At 43.8% G+C, this 23,271-nt stretch overlaps 1 protein-coding gene across 3 annotated transcripts; it reads left to right on the top strand.

The window, feature by feature from the left end:
* Positions 1-767: 767 nt before the first annotated feature.
* Positions 768-6,489, top strand: LOC115157022 (elongation of very long chain fatty acids protein 4). Of its 3 annotated transcripts, XM_029704879.1 has the most exons (9): positions 1,046-1,125; positions 1,826-1,892; positions 2,024-2,211; positions 2,397-2,477; positions 2,592-2,648; positions 2,848-2,962; positions 3,675-3,802; positions 4,539-4,562; positions 6,186-6,240. In XM_029704879.1, exons 1-8 carry the CDS (start codon positions 1,057-1,059, stop codon positions 4,545-4,547), a joined length of 714 nt encoding a protein of 237 aa, XP_029560739.1. In that variant the 5' UTR covers positions 1,046-1,056; the 3' UTR covers positions 4,548-4,562; positions 6,186-6,240. The 3 variants fall into 3 exon arrangements, with proteins under 3 accessions (XP_029560738.1, XP_029560739.1, XP_029560737.1); XM_029704877.1 differs by lacking the exon at positions 4,539-4,562 and having other exon boundaries at positions 6,186-6,489; XM_029704878.1 differs by lacking the exons at positions 1,826-1,892; positions 4,539-4,562 and having other exon boundaries at positions 768-1,125; positions 6,186-6,489.
* The last annotated feature ends 16,782 nt before the right edge of the window (positions 6,490-23,271 follow it).

Consider the following 23,271-nt stretch of genomic DNA (forward strand, 5'->3'; position numbering starts at 1 on the left):
GGTCCGTCAGATCAGAGGCAGTAAGGATGACCAGGAATGTTCTCTTGATAAGTGTGTGAATTGGACCATTTTCCTCTCCTGCTAAGCATTCAAAATGTGTACTTTTGGCTGTCAGGGAAAATGTATGGAGTAGAAAGTACATCATTTTATTTAGGAATGTGGTGAAGTAAAAGTTGTCAAAAATATAAATAGTAAAGTAAAGTACACATACAGTACCAAAAAAACCGACTTAAGTAGTACTTTCAAGTATTTTTACTTAAGTACTTTACACCACTGGTCTGGAGTTACTGTCAATGGATACAGGGAGAAAACCGAATATGAATACATCATCAGCAAAACTTAAAAAGTAGAAATAATAAGAGTTTCATAAAGTAGGGAATTCGTAATGCAGTTTGAGAAGATGGATCTAGTCTGTCACTGAGCTGATGAACAACTCTGTTGCTCTATCACTGATGTGCCAGAGAAGCGGTTGGTGAGCTGAATTAGTTGAATGAGTCTTACCTTGCTCCTACTGACCTGTGAGCCATACATTGTTAATGAGCAGGAGGGCTACATCTCAGTGTCATTAGGTGTTTGACTTGGACTGAAATAGGTGCCGGTACTGTTTATATTTAGGTGCAGGAGCTCCACAATACTTTTGAGCAAATGATTCTATGAAGAACAGGAGCTCAAGCATTAGAACATTTGAGGTGCCGGAGTACTGGTGAGCTCCTGTCTAAATCAAGCACTGAGCGTCAATATTGTTTCACCTTTATGTAAACTCATAGGCTATTTCCTAACAAATAATAGGTCAATGTTACTGTTTGTGTTTGGGCCTAGGCCTATATCTATTCACTATTCTTTTAAACCATACATTTATTCAAGTTAAATAGCATCTCACAAGTGGGCAAGGCATGAAATAGATTGCCTTGTGCTCGGCTATAGGCTAAAATACCATGCACAGCAGGTGGATTACCTCATTGCCGCGGGGGCTGATGGTAAACGACAATTCAGCTCACTCATATCGCCATCAACACTCAGAGAGAATGCTGCGCTGGATGGCGGACAAATTCAACCATGGCTAGATGGTTTGCGACCATCAGATCTGCAATTTGTGCATTCCGGTCGATGAGTGCAGCCTACGAAGTAAGTTCTGTTAATCTCGCACCTGAATATAGACAATTACAGCCTATTATAAATGACTTTCATATGACAAAATCAGTTAGGCCTAGCCTAAATAGTTATTTTGTAATTTCTAAAATGAATGTCCCTCAAGTCTAGACTGTAGTGGTATAACCAAGGGAAATACCTTCATCATTTTATCATCACCATTATCATCATCACCACTATTCATGCCAACACCTTGTTATTTTATTTCATAAAGAGCCATACACACCTCTGTCAGAGAGAAAAAAATCATAAAAGTGTAACTTGTAGGCGACAGAGAGTTAAAATACAAAAGAGGTTATCCGAGGTTCAATATGCTGTGTCGTTGTGTAAGGGATTTTCTAAATCCTCCTGAAGCAAGAAGCTAAACCTACTTCAGCTTATCCGGCTGGCCGACTGATTTGAGTAGCCTATCAACAAAACGTCTCAGATACAGTATTTCTGTGCGTGTTTTCCAATTGTGACCCTTTTCATAATTTACCAATCTGACGTTAGGTGGCAGTACTGTCGCTTGCATAGACATCCTTCTGAAATCTACATTATGAGTTAGAAAATGTAAACTTCTAGGAGCAAATAATTCACACCAACTATTTGGATAGCTTCATCAGAGTGAATATTTACTTTATATAATGTAAAGTGATAAAATGCATTTAACTCATCATATAATGCATTTTTGCAGCGTTTAGGGATGGCCACAACATGGCAGAAAATCCAACTGTTCTACCAAGGGGTGTTAGATAATGGAGGTAACTGTGCCCAGCTTCTAAAACCAGACCGTGCTCACTGAAGTTACCAGTACAAGACCAACATACGTAAATCATTGCTTCACCTATCCATTTTCCTATCCTATAGTAATGCTGTCTCTGCGTGCTTTCAGACAAAAGAACCGACAGCTGGTTGCTGGTGTACTCACCTGTGCCAATCACTTGCATCTTCCTGTGCTACCTGCTCCTCATATGGGTGGTCCCCAAGCTGATGGCTCAGAGACAGCCAGTCAACCTCAAGCCTGTGCTCATCATTTACAACTTTGCTATGGTCTGCCTGTCTGCCTACATGTTCTATGAGGTGTGGAAAGCATGGATAACTTGTAGCTATTTTACTCATATTGGATGTGCTTTGGATCTATTGTACACATTACAGTACCTATTTATACCCTTGTTGTATAGTGTATGTGTAAATAAGTGATGATGAGTAGCTATTTCTCTACCTGTAAGCATATAGTATTTTAATGCATTTTACTCTCTCCTCAGTTCACAGCGTCATCCTGGTTGGCAAACTATAGTATATTATGTCAGCCTGTGGACTACAACACCAGCCCACTGGCAATGCGGGTAACTCATATCCACTGCAATGCTTTGCAATTGCCTTAGTGTACATATACTATATGTAAATTATTTCTAATCTTAACCTACTGCTGAAATGTATCTTCTATGTGTTCTGAACAGATGGCCAAGGTCTGCTGGTGGTTCTACTTCTCCAAAGTCATCGAGCTCAGTGATACTGTAAGTACACTTCAGGGATTCTACTATCCCAGGTTGAAGCAAAAACGGTGTAAGTGTGCTCTTATTACATGTCTTCTATCAAGACATCTTTAATGTGCTGTCTTCTGTCCATGTGACTGTAGCTAATTGTGTTTCTTGTCATATTCTTGTATGTCTGTCACGTTTGATAAATAAATGAAATATGACACGTCTCTTCCAGCTTTTCTTCATCCTGAGGAAGAAGAACAGTCAGCTGACGTTCCTGCATGTCTACCACCACGGCACCATGATCTTCAACTGGTGGGCTGGGGTCAAATATGTGGCAGGAGGCCAGTGTAAGGGTTGCCACATTACTACAGACAAGACGGTGATTCATTTACCCGGTGTTAGACCCAGACAATTCTGCCCTATACGTAACAGTATGGCACTGCACAATCTATTTCTTGTGTCTGCTTCCTGCTCAGTCTTGGTTGAAATAATGACTAGGCTATTCATACAGGACTTGTTCTGTATTAGACAGACAGTACACACACCCACACGTTGAAATGCACCTGACATTTCAATGAATCTGGAACACATGCCGTGATGCCTACAGTGTCCTTGGAACTGTTCCACACCCCTGCTATTTGAAAAGGACATTTGCAGTGGTCAAAGCAGTGATCAAAATAGACCAGCTAGGAACAGAACGGCCAGGATTAAGAGAAGTTTTGGCACTAAGATGCTGTATAATTTGTTTAAAATGGCGGTGAGTTGGTAGAAAACAGCTGGCAAAGCATCTTAGTGCAGCATTTGCCCTCCTTTTGGTTTAAAGATAGTCAACACAGCCTGGCTATTTATTTTCACATTGCATGTACTAAGATGGGCAGATAGATAATTACGCCTTGAGATAAAATAAAGGACGAATCAAGACCTTGTTATTCAATTAAAGAACCCAGCTTTAGAAACCAGTTATAAACATCTGAACTTGTAATAAATTAAGAAATGCTGTAAACATATCACTGAATTAATCGCCCATTCTCAGTGTATTGTGTGTTCTCCTCCCTCCAGCTTTCCTTATAGGCCTTATCAACTCATTGGTGCACGTGGTGATGTATCTATACTATGGGCTGGCAGCGCTGGGGCCTCACATGCAGCAGTATCTGTGGTGGAAGCGTTACCTCACCTCCCTGCAGCTGGTGAGTAGAGTGGCCTTGATTCAGAGCCTCTGCTATAGTATGGCCTCCAAAATGGTACCCATACAGTACATTCACTAGAGTCTAGATAATACAAATGTACATTTACTTTATATCCTGTAGGGGATTTTACCCTAAGAACCTCAAAGTGCTTTAAAACCCCTTTAATGTTAAGTCCTCTATCTTACCGGTTCTGGGCCGGTTCTGACTGACATGTTGGTATACAAAGCACTATGTGAACTTCACAGGGTCCAGTGCCTTATATTGGCAGAAAGCCCCATCCGTCTGCTCTCCACTACCACTCGGTCAGCAGACCTGACTTGAAGTATACGTTTTCATACCCCACATTAGCAAAGGGAAGTGACGTGTCACATTTTCTGGCTTATCCAGACAAATAATAGATTTGCTCTCCCTCTGAGCATCTGAGACAGCATATTAAAGGGGAGAGTCTAGCGATTTCAGCTATCGTGGTTTCATCTCACGGTGATATTCACAGTCGGATTTAGAACTCTCAACATGAAAACATTGTAAATCATTTCATAGAATTGAAACACGACCACTTTCTTTTGGTCACAGAGGGACTATATCACTTTGTGTGTAAAGCTGAAGTTGTAACGAGTCTGCAGACATTCGAATGGCGTTGCTCAGAGGAGGCTTGACAGAAAATGCTCTGTCTTCAGTTACATGAAATGGGGCCAAATTTGTACTGTCACTAAATATGATCATATTTATTTTACAGTTAAAATGAATATTAAATCTCATAGTAAGTTCTTTCTAATTTTATTTTTTTATTTAGAAATCATTTCAGTCATTTCAAGCGCTATTCCACTTTTGTTGAATATACAGTACCAAATGAAAATACATTTTAGATTTTAGATTCTTCAAAGTTGCCACCCTTTGCTTTGTACGCTCTTGGCATTCTCTCAACCAGCTTCACCAGGAATCCTTTTCCAACAGTCTTGAAGGAGTTCCCACATATGCTGAGCACTTGTTGGCTGCTTGATGGTTTTTGCGACTGACCTTCATGTCTTAAAGTAATGATGGACTGCCGTTTCTCTTTGCTTAGTTCATCTGTTCTTGCCATAATATGGACTTGGTCTTTTACCAAATAGGGCTATCTTCTGTATACCACCCCGACCTTGTTACAACACGAATGATTGGTTCAAACGCATTAAGAAGGAAAGAAATTCCACAAATTAACTTTTAACAAGGAACACCTTTTAATTGAAATGCATTCCAGGTGACTACCTCATGAAGCTGGTTGAGAGAATGCCAAGAGTGTGCAAAGCTGTCATCAAGGCAAAGGGTGGCTACTTTGAAGAATGTCAAATATAAAAATATATTTTCATTTCTTTAAGACTTTTTTGATTACTGCATGATTCCATATGTGTTATTTCAGTTTTGATGTCTTCACTATTATTATGTAGAAAAGAATAAAAATAAAGAAAAACCCTGGAATGACTGGTACTGTATAATTGTATAATATTTGTCATATTTACTTGAGCTTGTGTCCTCGAAAGTAAGTACACTTCAGCAATGTATAACTATGTTCAACCAGACCTTTCTAGAACTATGCAACAATTAACTAGTTATTGTTTATGGCCATCGCATGAAAAATAAGTTTGTTTGGGTATGTCTATTTCGGCAGAAATCTACATTTGGCATTATCAGCTGGAATCCTTTATTGAAACAATAACAAAGCTGTCTTCCCACCTGTGTTTTGGTAAAAAGTTCAGGGATGGGCCTGGAGAACAGGAACAGGAACCACTCTCAAATTCAAAGCAAGAGCTATGTATGCAAAGACTGACCATCCATGATATCAAAATGATAGTTTTAGCCATGTTTCAGGGCTATAGAGTGTTTGTTTACATTTACTTTGTCAACAAACATTGGAGTTTAACAAGCTTATATTTTGGGTTCTGATGGGGTATGACAGTTGAACTAAGCTCATGGGGAATGTATACGTTATATTCTTCAAGAATCAATGGGTGTATATCATTAATTTAAGTACAAAAATAGATGTAGCAATTAAGGATTCTAGCTTTAACCTTCAGTGTCATGTCAGGATGCTAGCTTATTAACTTGTGGTTGATCTGAGTGGTCAATGGAAGCCTTGTTAACATAGTTAGGTCTGGGACACAATGAACATTAGATCATCACTGACCTTATTAACCCTGAAGCCTTACTCTAAGACCCCCACTAATAACTGTTGTGTGAAGACAACAGGATCATACTGCATGTACTGTATGAAGCTGCATCTGTGCTGAATATGTAAACTCTTTTTATGGGCTCTACAACTGTGTACTTTCAATGTGGTCACACTAGAAGCCCACAACTGAGCTTTCTTCTTATTGACACTGGTTATGTTGACCCTCTGTGACCCCAGCTCCAGTTCTTCATAGTGACCATCCACACCAGCTACAACCTGTTCACTGACTGCGACTTCCCAGACTCCATGAACACGGTGGTGTTTGTCTACTCCCTCAGCCTCATCGTACTCTTCAGAAACTTCTACTATCAGAGCTACCTCACCAAGAAGAGCAAACAGGCATGAGACACGGATGTAGAGGCAATTGTTACTTATTTTATTAAATTGATCATGTAGGTTTTTCAAATATTTATTGACCTATTTATTGACCTATTTATTGACCCATCATGTTTAAGTAAAGCAGGTCTCTATCCGCTGGACATAAGCCTCTGTTTGTTTCTGTTTCAGCCTCCCCTCCAACCATTAGGGTAACACACACTCAGAGAGAGCTAGCCCTCTCCCATTCCCTCCCATCCCCCCTTAGGTCATTAGGGATGAAGTCCCAGCCACGCTCTGGCGACTCTGCCAAATTGAAATAAACCTGAGCAGGCCTCCTGCTCTTCACTCCACTTATTTATCTAATCTCTCTCTGTGACACTTCATTTGTCTTCGGAGTCATTGGCTGAGAGGTTAGCCAATCGCAAGTCAGCTGGCAGTCTAAAACCGCACCCTGTGCCCCTCCTACTCTCCCTCTCTGACTCTGTTCTGTGAGTCCCAATAACTCAACTAGGTGAACCGAACAAGTGTGCTCGCATACTCCCTTAGAAGACTTTTGCTTGAAAAAAAAAAGTTGCAATAGCACTGTTTGTCCACCTTGAGATGCCGTACCCAGTATACACTTCCTCAAAATAGTCAGAATTAATCTAAAATAACTCAAAAAATCTGTCATTCACTTACAAGTTTTTCATTTAGAAGTCGCTAAGATGTTTGGTGCAATATTTCTCAAGTGAACTATTTTTTGCATGAAAACAAATCGTCTATCGTTGTGAATGACAACAAACACTTGAAGAATCCCTACTGTTGACCAATGAGGCGTAGACTTCAGCTACCGAAATACTGCTTGCCTCAAGAATGTTTTGGGTTCTTATGAACAGCCAAAAAACCCTCGCTAAAGAACAAAACTAACAAAAACGTCACAAAACTGCTTCGGATGGGAAGCCTACAGACGCCTTTAGCTGATCCTGTTTCCAATGTCTATTTGAACCATTCAAGTGAGTATAACTCTGAGGGGGTTTCCATCTTATGTCACTACTTTATCACTTGTGAACAGTAAAGCCTAATTTCATTATTGAAACTGATAAGCCTGTTTCCCTTCCTTCTTTGAAAGTCCTTAAAGTCGAGTGACAATTAGTGTCTGTCCGTATAGTGTCACCAGTGACTGACTGTTGTAGTTTCCCATCCTGGGTGTGTAATTCTTGCTATTCATGGGTTCTGGAAAATGACGTAGCTTGTCTTGCAGTGCATGTGCTCAGTCTGTTGTGTTGAATTGCATGACAGCTGTCTTTTAAAAAAGCAGTTCAACAACAATCACTAAGAGTTCAGTCATGCAGGCACTGTGACGTCTTTGTGACTCGTGTCATGACCAAGGACAGAGGGGCTTTGTGGCCCCACGTAAAGTAGCCGGTTTGAAATGTCTCTGGTACACTCTTAGCCAGCAGCATACCACCCTGCATTCCACTGCTGGCTTGCTTCTGAAGCTAAGCAGGGTTGGTCATGATTGGTCCTTAGATGGGAGACCAGATGCTGCTGGAAGTGGTGTTGGAGGGCAAGTAGAAGGGGCACTCTTTCCTCTGGACAAAAATAATATCCCAATGCCCCAGGGCAGTGATTGGGGACATTGCCCTGTGTAGGGTGCCGTCTTCCCGACGGGATGTTAAACAGGTGTCCTGACTCTCTGTGGTCACTAAAGATCCCATGGCACTTATCATAAGAGTAGGGGTGTCAACCCTGGTGTCCTGGCTAAATTCCCAATCTGTCCCTCATACGGTCACCTAATCATCCCCAGTTTGCAATTGGCTCAATCATCTCCCCTGTAACTATTCCACAGGTTATTGCTATAAATGAGAATGTGTTCTCAGTCAACTTACCTGGTAAAATAACGGCTAAATCAAAATAAAAGACAAAAAAAGGTGCTATCTAGGACTTAAAAGGGTTCTTTGGCTGTCCCCATAGGAGTACCCTTTTTGGTTCCATGTAGAATCCTTTTTGTGTTCCATGTAGAACCCTTTCCACAGAGGGTTCTACATGGAACACAAGGGGGTACTACCTGGAACCCAAAGGGTTCTACCAGGAACCAAAAAGGTTTCTCCTATGGGGACAGCCAAAGAACCCTTTTGGAACCCTTTTTTCTAATAGTGTAGATACAGCTGTGTAGAGTTACAGACCATATCCTGCTGGCGAGATGACCACTGTTTTCCTCGCAAGTATGAATGTCACATCTCATACCCCACAGCTTATTGCCAGATGCACATTTGGACATATTTGTCACTGGAATCAGCTTGCAGTATTGCTCTGGGGGCATGTGTCCTCTCCCAGCAATATATTGCTGTCAGTCTTCAATCCCAGCCATCCAACACCACATGCCTGTGTTGATGTGTATGAAAACAAACCCTTGAGTCTCCTTACTCCTAAGAGCACATTTTCATGTCTGTATGTTGTGTTCACACAAATGCCAGATAAATAAATGATAGCCAGTATTTTCCACCACTCTCATTTTAATCAAAGTTTGACACAGCTGACACTTCTCCTTGGCTCTCTAAGCCTGTCACATAATATCTGACAAGATATCTTCTTGAAACTTGTCTTTTAATGTGACTCGTCTGGGAGAATGCAGTGGTCTACAGCCACAGTGATTTACAGCAGGGGCCTCCCCTCCTCAACGTTCATCCACTGACTGTCTTGTGCAATAAACAAGTGATATGTTCCTGGGTGTGTAGTTAAATGTCACTTTCCCCGTGAGACAGGAGATGAAGGCCATCCTTTAATGCCGCTGTCACTTTAAGTATCGGAGGCTTCCTCTGTTGCTGCCGTTTGATAAGGGGAATTGAAAGTGGATGAAAGCACATTAATTTGTGGTGAGAGAGAGGTTGGAGGGAATGAGAATCTCTCCCCTAACTCCCCTCTGTTTCTTCCATTCTTTAGTTTAGCATGTCGTGGTTGTGGCTGATATTAAGGGATCCATCTTACCTTCAGTGGCTGGTGCCAAATGGTTTGGGATTGAGCAAGGGGTCATTTGAATCACTTGTGTCCAGTCCTCAGCTACTCTATGCTGTTCTAGGTATACTGACAAACACCCATACCCACGCTTCCACATGAAAAAAGATATGTTAGTTGTACAGTCTAAAAGCTTCAACTCTAATCAAGATGAGAAGTCATGTTCACAAGTCCCTCTCACATCTAGACATGGCAACATTATCTTCTAAAAATGACTCACAGATCAACAAAGGTACACCACTTATGGCAGCGAGAAGGGAAAAAAACACATCCACTGATAACAAGAGAAAGTGATAATGTAGAGGCACTTATAAGTTAGTTTGGTAGTCTCCCCAGTAACAGCAAGTAACACCTTGTCTGTACACTGTAATTTGTAATCTCTTAAAGTGGGGGTGAGCACTCCTTAGCCGGGCCAGTCGGTAATCACAGAGTCAGTGAGAGGGGCTGGGGAACGAGCGGCTGTTGATGGTGCTTGAGGTGAGCGACTGGTTTCAGACAAAGAGGGTTAACAAGAGGGTGAGCAATCTCAGCTAGTGCTTTCATTTCAGCCTCTTGTTTCAGCCAGTCAACCAGCTAGCACTCGTAAAGGGGTCAGTACAGGGCGTAAGGTATGTATGAGAGTTCTGAAGAGGTTTATACAGACATGGAAGGAAAGGATGGGAAATTGTTTTGTTGAAACAAGAGTTAATCATTTGGTTCCTAATGGAAGCGGCCTAACGTGTGTGGATATCCCTACACACACACACACACACACACACACTCGCTCGCTCGCTCGCTCACACACACACACTCACTCACTCGCACGCTCGCTCGCTCGCACGCTCGCTCGCTCGCACGCTCACACACACACACACACACACACACACACACACACACACACACACACACACACACACACACACAGTCTTGTTTAACTAACCTTGTGGTGACACTCAATTTATAAACATTTAAAATCCTATTTTTCCTAAACCTAACCCTAACCCCATAACCTAACCTTAACCCTAACTCTAATTCTATCTTAACCCTCTAATTCTATCTATCCCTAAACCCCTTAGAAATAGCATTTGACTTGTGGGGACCAACAAAATGTCCCCAGTTTTTTGTTTCCAGGTACAACCATTTTAGGTTCCATGTAGGACCCTCTGTGGAAAGGGTTCTACATGGAACTCAAAAGGGTTCTACCTGGAACCAAAAATGGTTCTTCATATGGTTCTCCTATGGGGACAGCTGACGAACCCTTTTAGGTTCTAGATAGCACCTTTTTTTCTGAGTGCAGATTAATTAATCTGGTAAGAACGGCCACTTTCATCAGGAAACATGAAAACCTTATCAACATTTGTGTTAATACACTGTGTAGCTGCCAGGCTGTACCTTTTATGGGTGTCTGATGAAAAATACAAAATGGCTACAAAGGCTCCTAGTCTAGCATTGTTTACCTTTTGTAGAACCCTCATAGAAGAGTGAGACTAATAACCTTCAGCCACCATCAGTCTCCAGCGACCTAATATCTGGTTTGAATAGGAATCTAGCCTACGCTGAATGGATGGTTAGTCTGTGACTGATGTTCTCTAGCTCTCTGGTCTCATATAGAGATGACTTGACCTTTATCAGTAGTGCTGTAATGCAGCACACTGCCTGGCCTCCCTCTATGTTCAAATTGTAATCAGCAGCTGTGCTGTCAGGTTCAATTCCAATGTGCAGACAGCCCACCTGTCACATACACTCCCACACATATACAGACACACACACACAGACATAGCAAACACACACACACACACACACACACACACACACACACACACACACACACACACACACTCACAGTTCTTAAAGTGGGCCCTTATGTACCCTGTAGACTTAGAAAATCATCATAAAATGGACACAGCTACTTTGTGGTTTACTGACACACCAACTGTGATGCAGAGCCTCATACCACAGACACTGTGAGCCCTACTTGATATTAACACTTTATTTGGTTAAAATATTCCTCAAATGTATCGCGTCACTGCCCTCTAGTGAGATCAGAGGCCATACCAAGCTCAGTGGAATTGGACTAGTGGTCTATACCTGCTTATAAACTAGTCCTATAAACTCACCCATATCATTGTACATCAAATCGTTCTTTTACAACATATTCTCAGGGGAATACTATCTCTGTGTACTATTTGGGGCGGCAGGGTAGCCTAGTGGTTAGAGTGTTGGGCTAGTAACCAAGTGGCAAGTTCAAACCCTGAGCTGACAAGGTACAAATCTGTCGTTCTGCCCCTGAACAAGGCAGTTAACCCACTGTTCCTAGGCCATCATTGAAAATAAGAATTTGTTCTTAACTGACTTGCCTAGTTAAACAAAGGTAAAATAAATCTCCTTGCAAGGTCAGTCTGAAGGCTTGATAGCTTTACATGACATCTTTAGAGCACTAAGTGTGTGGGAGCTGTGACCTTCACTTCATTTTCAGTGGAATCACACAGAGTCTCCAGCGGGATCACTGTCCCTCTTATGTGTGATAGATCTGAGAAAACATTAGTTTTGATTGGATGTCTGAAATAAGCCCTTATATTTCCACTATCCAGTAACCATTTAACCATCAAATTATCAGTTGATTACTCAGTAATGTGTATAAAGTTATATTAAGAATAGATATAAGGATTTCATTGATGTACACGAATGATCCATTGGTAGTTTGTTGTAACCAAGTATTGGTGCTAACCGTGTGTTATTGGATGCTAGCATGCTAGTTAGCTACGGCGTCATAGGATACGGTGCACTGGGTGGGTTTCACGGAAGAATACTGTACCAAGTTATCTAGCTGAATAAAGTAAGTTTGATCCTATTCCTGGAAACATTGAACCACTGTAGTTTACATCAATTAAAATTACTAAAGTGGAATTTGGAAAAGTTATATTTGAGTGTTTCAGTGAATGGTTAGTGAAGGAGGCCCTGCTCTCTCGCTTCCCAGTTGTTTAGTTCATTTTCATTCCAATCGCCTTTGCATTAGCGTAGCCTCTCCTGTAGCCTGTCAACTATGTGTCTGTCTATCCCTGTTCTCTCCTCTCTGCACAGGCCATACAAACGCTTCACACCGTGTGGCAGCTGCCACTCTAACCTGGTGGTCCCAGCGCGCACGACCCACTTGGAGTTCCAGGTCTCCGGCAGCCTCTGGAACTGCCGGTCTGTGGCCAACAAGGCAGAGTTCATCTCAGCCTATGCTACCCTCCAGTCCCTCGACTTCTTGGCGCTGACGTGGATTACCACAGAAAACATTGCTACTCCTACTGCTCTCTCCTCGTCTGACCACGTGTTCTCGCATACCCCGAGAGCATCTGGTCAGCGGGGTGGTGGCACTGGAATCCTCATCTCTCCCAAGTGGACATTCTCTCTTTCTCCCCTGACCCATCTGTCTATCTTCTCCTTTGAATTCCATGCTGTCACAGTCACTAGCCCATTCAAGCTTAACATCCTTATCATTTATCGCCCTCCAGGTTCCCTGGGAGAGTTCATCAATGAGCTTGACGCCTTGATAAGTTCCTTTCCTGAGGATGGCTCACCCCTCACAGTTCTGGGTGACTTTAACCTCCCTACATCTACCTTTGACTCATTTCTCTCTGCCTCCTTCTTTCCACTCCTCTCCTCTTTTGACCTCACCCTCTCACCGTCCCCCCCTACTCACAAGGCAGGCAATACGCTTGACCTCATCTTTACTAGATGCTGTTCTTTTTCTCACTGCAACTCCCCTCCATGTCTCCGACCACTACCTTGTATCCTTTTCCCTCTCGCTCTCCTCCAACACTACTCACTCTGCCCCTACTCAGATGGTATTGCGCCGTCGCAACCTTCGCTCTCTCTCTCCTGCTACTCTCTCCTCTTCCATCCTATCATCTCTTCCCTCTGCTCAATCCTTCTCCCACCAATCTCATGATTCTGCCTCCTCAACCCTCCTCTCCTCCCTTTCTGCATCCTTTGACTCTCTATGTCCCCTATCCTCCCGGCCGGCTCGGTCCTCCCCTCCTGCTCCGTGGCTTGACGACTCATTGCGAGCTCACAGAACAGGGCTCCGGGCAGCCGAGCGGAAATGGAGGAAAACTAGCCTCCCTGCGGACCTGGCATCTTTTCACTCCCTCCTCTCTACATTTTCTTCCTCTGTTTCTGCTGCTAAAGCCACTTTCTACCACTCTAAATTCCAAGCATCTGCCTCTAACCCTAGGAAGCTCTTTGCCACCTTCTCCTCCCTCCTGAATCTTCCTCCCCCTTCCTCCCCCCCCCTCTCTGCGGATGACTTCGTCAACCATTTCGAAAAGAAGGTTGACGACATCCGATCCTCATTTGTTAAGTCAAACGACACCGCTGGTCCTGCTCACATTGCCCTACCCTATGCTTTGACCTCTTTCTCCCCTCTCTCTCCAGATGAAATCTTGCGACTTGTGACGGCCAGCCGCCCAACAACCTGCCCGCTTGACCCTATCCCCTCCTCTCTTCTCCAGACCATTTCCAGAGACCTTCTCCCTTACCTCACCTCGCTCATCAACTCATCCTTGACCGCTGGCTACGTCCTTTCCATCTTCAAGAGAGCAAGAGTTGCACCCCTTCTGAAAAAACCTACACTTGATCCCTCCGATGTCAACAACTACAGACCAGTATCCCTTCTTTCTTTTCTCTCCAAAACTCTTGAGCGTGCCGTCCTTGGCCAGCTCTCTTGCTATCTCTCTCAGAATGACCTTCTTGATCCAAATCAGTCAGGTTTCAAGACTGGTCATTCAACTGAGACTGCTCTTCTCTGTGTCAGGGAGGCTCTCCGCACTGCTAAAGATAACTCTCTCTCCTCTGCTCTCATCCTTCTAGACCTATCTGCTGCCTTTGATACTGTGAACCATCAGATCCTCCTCTCCACCCTCTCCAAGTTGGGCATCTCCGGCGTGGCTCACTCTTGGATTGCGTCCTACCTGACAGGTCGCTCCTACCAGGTGGCGTGGCGAGAATCCGTCTCCGCACCACGTGCACTCACCACTGGTGTCCCCCAGGGCTCAGTTCTAGGCCCTCTCCTATTCTCGCTTTACACCAAAGTCACTTGGCTCTGTCATATCCTCACATGTTCTCTCCTATCATTGCTACGCAGACAACACACAATTAATCTTCTCCTTTCCCCCTTCTGATAACCAGGTGGAGACTCGCATCTCTGCATTTCTGGCAGACATATCAGTGTGGATGACGGATCACCACCTCAAGCTGAACCTCGGCAAGACGGAGCTGCTCTTCCTCCCGGGGAAGGACTGCCCATTCCATGATCTCGCCATCACGGTTGACAACTCCATTGTGTCCTCCTCCCAGAGTGCTAAGAGCCTTGGCGTGACCCTGGACAACACCCCGTTGTTCTCTGCTAACATCAAGGCGGTGACCCGATCCTGTAGGTTCATGCTCTACAACATTCGCAGAGTACGACCCTGCCTTATACAGGAAGCGGCGCAGGTCCTAATCCAGGCACTTGTCATCTCCCGTCTGGATTGCTGCAACTCGCTGTTGGCGGGGCTCCCTGCCTGTGCCATTAAACCCCTACAACTCATCCAGAACGCCGCAGCCCGTCTGGTGTTCAACCTTCCCAAGTTCTCTCACGTCACCCCGCTCCTCCGCACACTCCACTGGCTTCCAGTTGAAGCTCGCATCTGCTACAAGACCATGATGCTTGCCTACGGAGCTGTGAGGGGAACGGCACCTCCGTACCTTCAGGCTCTGATCAGTCCCTACACCCAAACAAGGGCACTGCGTTCATCCACCTCTGGCCTGCTGGTCCCCCTACCTCTGCGGAAGCACAGTTCCCGCTCAGCCCAGTCAAAACTGTTCGCTGCTCTGGCGGAACAAGCTTCCTCACGACACCAGGACAACGGAGTCAATCACCACCTTCCGGAGACAGCTGAAACCCCACCTCTTTAAGGAATACCTGGGATAGGATAAAGTAATCCTTCTAGCCCACCCCCCTACCCTCCCCCCCAAAAAGATATAGATGTTCTATTGTAAAGTGCTTGTTCCACTGGATGTCATAAGGTGAATGCACCAATTTGTAAGTCCCTCTGGATAAGAGCGTCTGCTAAATGACGTAAATGTAAATGTAATGTAAATGAGAACCTGGCTGTAAGTTCCTACTTGCACTTACACATGACCTTTTGCAAATTTGCCCTTGATGCTCAGTCATGTCAACCCATTCCAAAGGTTGTTACATATTTTATCATGAATAAACAGTGAGTGTTCGGTTGGCCTCTCCGGTTGATTGGTTGGCAGATTTTCTGTGTTAAACTGGCCCCCTTTGCCTACCTTCTCACCACCCCACCTCGGGTCCGGCTGGCCTTCTCTGCATTATTCAGAGCCACAACGCCAAGTTACAGAGCTGTATTTCCCATGTCTTCCATTTCAAAATGATTTTCCAAGCATATTTCAGTTGACAAGAAAGACAAAGGACCCGGCACATTTGTTTCTCTCCTTTTCCTTGTAATATTAAATATTAATGCCAGCATAATTTCGCAGGCTCCCGAGTACCAAGGAGTGGGAGAGTACAGCCCTGTAGTCATCAGTGACTTCAGTTTTTTTTACTAGAGGTAAGAAGTTTGTCAAATACATTTTGAGATGCCCCAGCAACAGCACAGTATTTACAGTTACATTTCACATTTTGTTCATATATGGGGGGCTATTTAATATGAAGCTCTAGTCTGTTCTATAACATTTGCCTGGGTGCTAATGTTTATCTTTGTTTGTGTGTATTACCCGGTCCTTACCCGGACCAGAACAACACAGAGAGATGGCAGCAGAGTTTGCTGGTGCATGAGTGCACCAGTGCATTGCAGTGGCAACATTTATACAAACCATTATTCATGCATTGTAGAGACCCCGCTCCCCACAATACGCCAAGACACTTTAACATCAAAGGCACCACACATGGTCGCCTGGCTCCCGTAGGAGCGTATTCTTTTGATTCTCTTCCCCCCTCTCCCTCCACTGTCTGCTGAGCGGTTCCCCCTGGCCCCCTGCTCGCCCCAGCCCCCTGTTCTCCTGCTCCCTGGGTCACCTAGCGCTTAAAATAACTGCGCCAAGGACCCGCTATGTCTTCTCCTCAGCCCACTCCTCCAGTGAATTACACAGCCGTTCCACGTTATTAAACATGACACTCAACCAAGATAATGAAGCCTTTCTTCATCTCATTTGGAATCCTAATCTAATTTATTTGATTAATGGGCACTGATCTGCATATCAAGGGCTCTTGTTAATTTCTCCGGCAAATACCTTTTTATGATGCTCTCGCAAAACAAAAAAAGTATCTGTCTTAAGAATCTCTCTTTCCCTACCCTATCTTTTCCACATGAGAGGCTTAATGGGGAAAGTGTATGGGGCCGGGTAGCAGGCTGATTAGATGATGGCTCTAACCACCATCCCCTCCTTCCACTCAAAACAAGACAGGAGAAGAGAGCATCTGCCATGTGTTTTGTTCAAGTTCAAGTTGATTTGTCTGATGTACAGGATACACATGGTATACACCGTTTAACGAAATGCAACAACAATAAATAAAATATATGATTTTTTGTTGTTGAACGGTCTTGGTCTCCTCATTTGTCCTCTCTGTGCGGTAGTACTGCTCTGCTGCATTGACCATTATATCAAGGCACAAGGCGAGACCCAAATGCAGACACAGGAGGCAGATGGTTGGAGTCTTACAATGTTTAATAATCCAAAGGGGTAGGCAAGAGAATGGTCGCGGACAGGGAAAAAGGTCAAAACCAGATCAGAGTCCAGGAGGTACAGAGTGGCAGACAGGCTTGTGGTCAAGGCAGGCAGAAGGGTACAAAGTCCAGAAACAGGCAAGGGTCAAAACTGGGAGGACTAGAAAAAGGAGAATGCAAAAAGCAGGAGAACAGGAAAAACACTGGATGACTTGGAAACATACAAGACAAACTGGCAGAGAGAGACAGGAAACACAGGGATAAATACACTGGGGAAAATAAGCTACACCTGGAGGGGGTGGAGACAATCACAAGGACAGGTGAAACAGATCAGGGCGTGACATATTAGGCTACTTCACATCCCCACTAGAAACCAGTCGAGCCATCCAGGACACAAGAGCCACCAGGCTTCTTCATGGGGGAGGAGGAGGGATGGAGGTCTGGCCTAAGCCATTAATAACAATCCCTACTCAGAGGAAAAGTACATTAATGGAGCTTCACAGCACAAGCCTCCTTCTGTGTCTTCATCCCAAATGGAATGCTACTCCCCACAGGGCTCTGGTCAAAAGTCACACACATAGGGCCTGATTCAGACTTAGGAAATCTATTCCTTTTTTATGCATTTTTATTTAAGCACTTCTCAGTAGTTGTTATTCAGACTTACTGTTCCCTTGCATGGGCTGAATAAATGTAATTCAGCCGATGAAAACTTTGGCTCTTGCTGGCCAACAAATGTTCTTTTTGAGTTTTCATTCAATAGGGTTCAGTACATTCATCTAAAGCCATCCTTTTAAATATGGTATACCTTTAATTAGAATTTTCTCGACTGACTATGGAGAAAACGGTTCAGACTATTAGCAATCAATAAAAGAAAGATCCCTAAATACACGTCACATATTAGTCTCCTTTTCAGCACCAATTGGTGGATAAGAAAATACTCTGATCTTGTATATTATTTAGGGTTAGGAAAGTATTTATGAATAATAAAAAACAGGTTTGGAGAGCCTTAGCACATCAAATATATTGGTGAATCAAAAATGCAGGGGTTTGATTCATCCTGAAAGTTGCATTTTCAATTGTTCAATCTATGAAATATTGGAAGGTGAAAAAAATGTTCAATGGGGGTTGAACAGTAGTCCTATAAATCTACCCTAGTATTACTCACTAACCATGGAACTGTGATGACAACGATCCAGTTGCTGTGGACTGTGCGCCAGGCTCCAGGTTTAAACTTCTATGTGTGCTCTGTGTTCCATAATTATTCAAATAGGCTTCATGTCCCAAATTATTGGACAACTTACAATTGGTTAGCCTAATATGATCCACTGTCACTAGCGATCCTCAGGAACAACTACACGAACGCAGAGGAAAGAAAGGTAAACTAACAATGGAATGGAATGATCCAAGATGTACGGAAACTAATACTAAAGTGACAAGTTCTAAATGTCTGTGGGTATAACTGACGGCAGCTACTGATAGTGGCTAATATTTAACATGGTACAAATCAGCTAAAAATATAGTGAAAAGTCTGGGCATATAATTAATACCTTCTAGAAATCATAAATCAACTCGGTAGGTTTGGCACTATACTATCATTTGCGTATGGCTACAGAAGCCTATAGCTTGGGTCTCCAAATGTCATTCCTGCAAGTTATAAGGCCAGCATTTCATAAACTTGTGGAAAAGGTTGATATGCTTTAGTTTGCTGCCATATGACTGGTTTGACATTTGTCTCTAGCAATCTAGAGATTTAAAACAATTGTCATTTATATTTATAATCCCCTTATCTAAATGGGTTACTCATATTACCTAGCTTTTATCAATAGGTCTAATCAATTTGTACATTACAGTGCATGGAGAATGGTGTCATTTCTATATGAAAAAAAAAATCCTAATTTCATTGCGCGTAAAGATGGTGGAATTATGAGGGAATTAAATCAAGGTCAGAATACGGCGTATCTGTAGACACACCTCCGCCTTCAATTCATTGGATCTCTACCCCAAACAAATAGCGGATGAATAGCATGCTATTCTCATGCTTAATTAAGTTCAATGTCAGAATATGCATAGAGATAAAAGTGCTTAAAAAGGGAATTATGTTTCATTTACACATGCTTAGCTCGGGTTAGAATTCCCCCCATAGTGAATAGAGGGCCATATGGGACTCAACCCATCATGTTTCTCAGTGCAACTGCAACTAGAGTGCTTCTCAAATTGTTGTTTTTCTTAAAGCTACCTACACAGTACATGTCTATCTCTGCATCATGCATTACTGTGGGCTTAGAAGAAATGTCAGGAAGGGTTTCGGAATGGTACGGTGGTATTAGCCAGTGGCAGCTGCTAATTGGTTGAAGACCCGGGGCGTGAGGTGGTTGGAGTTACGATATGATGCTAAGTTTTCAAACTACCGGTAGTTTCTTTGAGAAGATATATAAAGTGATCTGTGCATTTGAAAAACAGCATAAATACACCTATTTCACTTTTGCATGTCAAAAAGAATGACCACTGCTGCACATCCTGCCACTAATTTGAACAGATGAACAAAAGGGCACCAGGGAGAACGCAACAAGCATGCAGATGCATGAAGTGAAAACACATTATCTAACTGGGGATAGCTAGCTAACATAATGTCAGAAAGCTTGATGCGCTCGCCAGTTAACTTTCATTCTGAAATAACTTCATATTTCCAAGTTAGTCAGATATTATTTTAGAAATACTTGAAATTGGCATGGGAGCTAACTAGCTTGCAAGCTACTAGCAAGCTATAGCTAGCAAGCTGCTTATCAAAGGTAGATAACTGGTTTATTTGATAATGCTTTGTCATACACCTGGTTTTATGCTGTTTTAGTCCACACAACATAATGTCCGGTCACCTACAGTAGAACATTGTGAACCCGGGGGAAACAATAAAATTGGCCATGCTTTGTTTTCCTATCAGATAGGTGATGAGAAGGTTCTAGCTAGTGTATCCCTCTGTCATTCAACTCTTATTGGATGTAGTTGTCCGGTTTATCGGCTCCCAGGCTCCCATGACTGCTATGATTATTTATTTACAAGTTAATTACAATTTGCTTTTTACTTTAGCGCCATCTTTGCCTGATAGAGCAGATCTAGTCTCACGTGCGAGATTGAAGTAAGCTGTCTGGCGTAAGAGACTACTTTCAGCATATCTGACTACCACTCCATTTTGCTTCTCCCTGCTTAGAAACAAAGACTCAAGAGGGAAGTTCCGGTGGTCAGGTCTGTACAATGCTGGTCCGACCAATCAGAATTCATGCTCCAAGACTGTTTTTATCACGTGGACTGGAATATGTTTTGGGTCGCCCCTGGGAATAACATCAATGAATACGTCGACTCAGTCACCGGATTCATAAAGAAATGCATAGATGATGTGATACCTATAGTGTCTTTCAAAACTTAGCCTAATCAAAAACTGTGGATTGTTGGCAGACTTGTAAAGAAACTGAAGGAGAGAGATGCTACTTACAAGTATGGCAAGGTGTCCAGGGATGATAGTATGGTTAAGCAATACAAATACATCCCTAGCCGTGCCATCAGAGCATGTGGAGATCAATCTTTCTCTAGCTCAGGTCGCTATCCCCACCTGCCTCAAGATGTCCACTATCATCCCCGTGCCCAAGAAAGGGGAAGTAACTGAACTGAATGATTATCAACCCGTAGCATTCACTTCTGTCGTCATGAAGTGCCTTCGAGAGGCTAGTCAAAGACCACATCACCTTCTCCCTCCCCGACACCGACAGATCCACGGATGATACAGTCGCCATTGCACTGCACACTGCCCTCACCCACCTGGACAAAAATAATGCATATGTGAGGATGCTGTTCATTGACTACAGCTTGGCTTTCAATATCATAGTGCCCTCTAAGCTCACCACAAAGCTCACAGCCCTGGGACTGAACTCCTCCCCATGCAACAGGGTCCTGGACTTCCTGACGGGCCGCCCCTAGGTGGTAGGCAACATTACCTCCTTGACACTGATCCTCAACACGGGGGCCCCACAAGGGTGTGTGCTCAGTCCCCTCCTGTACTCCCTGTATACCCACGACTGCATGGCCTCACACATATCCAACTCCATCATCAAGTTTGCTGATGACATGACAGTAGTAGGCCTGAGGAGCTGAAATGGTCAAACCACACGGACACTGTGGTGAAGAAAGCACAACAGCGACTCTTCAACCTCAGGATGCTGGAGTGAGTGGTCCGGATGCTGGAGTGAGTGGTCGTGCGGCACCTCGCTCCGTGGGTAATATTACATTTCATTACATTACATTTGAACGGTTTGATTAGTGTATTGTTAGCTATCTACATAGTTGTCTTTGTATCAAGATAAAGGTATCTGCTGTCTTTGTATCAAGGATAAAGGTGTAGCTCTGAGGAACTAACAAGGTTAGCTAGCCTGCTGTAATCATTTGTTCGCGCCCAACACCATAACACCACAGCCACTGCTAGCTAGCCAACTATACCAATTAGCAGTACTGTAGAAACTTTATACATTACAACGGAATGATTTGACTAGTGTAATGTTAGCTAGCTACATAGTTGTCTTTGTATCAAGATAAAGGCGTAGTACATGGTAACTATCGAGGTTAGCTAGCCAGCTACATTCTCTAACATAGTCTACAACGCGCCCACTGCTAGCTAGCTAACCCCACCAGCTAGCTGTATATATTTTTAGTCAATAAGATTTTTGCAACGTAAGCTTAACTTTCTGAAAATTTGAGATGTGTAATCCACTTGTGTAGCTAGCAGGACTGACTTTGTGTTAGCTAGCCAACGTTTAATTACTTCTGCGTTGTGAACTAGACACGGACACGAATGATCCATTGGTAGCTTGTTGTTACCAAGTATTGGTGCTAACCGTGTGTTATAGGATGCTAGCATGCTAGTTAGCTGGTTAGCTACGGCGTCATAGGACACGGTGCACTAGGTGGGTTTTCACGGAAGAATACTGTACCAAGTAAAAAGTTTGAGCCTATTCATGGAAACATTGAACCACTGTAGTTTACATCAATTTTAATTTCTAGGGGTAGCTAGAAAAGTTATATTTTAAGGTTTTAGTGTTTCAGTGAATTGTTAGTGAGGGAGGCCCTGCTCTCTAGCTTCCCCAGTTGTTTAGTTAATTTTTCATGCCAATCTCCTTTGCATTAGCGTAGCCTATCAACTATGTGTCGGTCTATCCCTGTTCTCTCCTCTCTGCACAGACCATACAAACGCTTCATATCGCGTGGCCGCTGCCACTCTAACCTGGTGGTCCCAGCGCGCACGACCCATGTGGAGTTCCAGGTCTCCGGCAGCCTCTGGAACTGCCGGTCTGCGGCCAACAAGGCAGAGTTCATCTCAGCTTATGCTACCCTCCAGTCCGTCGACTTCTTGGCGCTGACGGAAACATGGATTACCAGAGAAAACACTGCTACTCCTACTGCTCTCTCCTCGTCTGACCACGTGTTCTCGCATACCCCGAGAGCATCTGGTCAGCGGGGTGGTGGCACTGGAATCCTCATCTCTCCCAAGTGGACATTCTCTCTTTCTCCCCTGACCTATCTGTCTATCTCCTCCTTTGAATTCCATGCTGTCACAATCACTAGTCCATTCAAGCTTAACATCCTTAACATTTATCGCCCTCCAGGTTCCCTTGGAGAGTTCATCAATGAGCTTGACGCCTTGATAAGTTCCTTTCCTGAGGATGGCTCACCCCTCACAGTTCTGGGTGACTTTAACCTCCCTACGTCTACCTTTGACTCATTTCTCTCTGCCTCCTTCTTTCCACTCCTCTCCTCTTTTGACCTCACCCTCTCACCATCCCCCCTTACTCACAAGGCAGGCAATACGCTTGACCTCATCTTCACTAGATGCTGTTCTTCTACTAATCTCACTGCAACTCCCCTCCAAGTCTCCGATCACTACCTTGTATCCTTTTCCCTCTCGCTCTCCTCCAACACTACTCACTCTGCCACTACTCAGATGGTATTGCGCCGTCGCAACCTTCACTCTCTCTCTCCTGCTACTCTGATCTCTTCCATCCTATCATCTCTTCCCTCTGCTCAATCCTTCTCCAACCAATCTCCTGATTCTGCCTCCTCAACCCTCCTCTCCTCCCTTTCTGCATCCTTTGACTCTCTATGTCCCCTATCCTCCCGACCGGCTCGGTCCTCCCCTCCTGCTCCGTGGCTTGACGACTCATTGCGAGCTCACAGAACAGGGCTCCGGGCAGCCGAGCGGAAATAGAGGAAAA

This window comes from Salmo trutta, chromosome 21 (genome assembly GCF_901001165.1).
Source record: "Salmo trutta chromosome 21, fSalTru1.1, whole genome shotgun sequence".
Lineage (NCBI taxonomy): Eukaryota > Metazoa > Chordata > Actinopteri > Salmoniformes > Salmonidae > Salmo > Salmo trutta.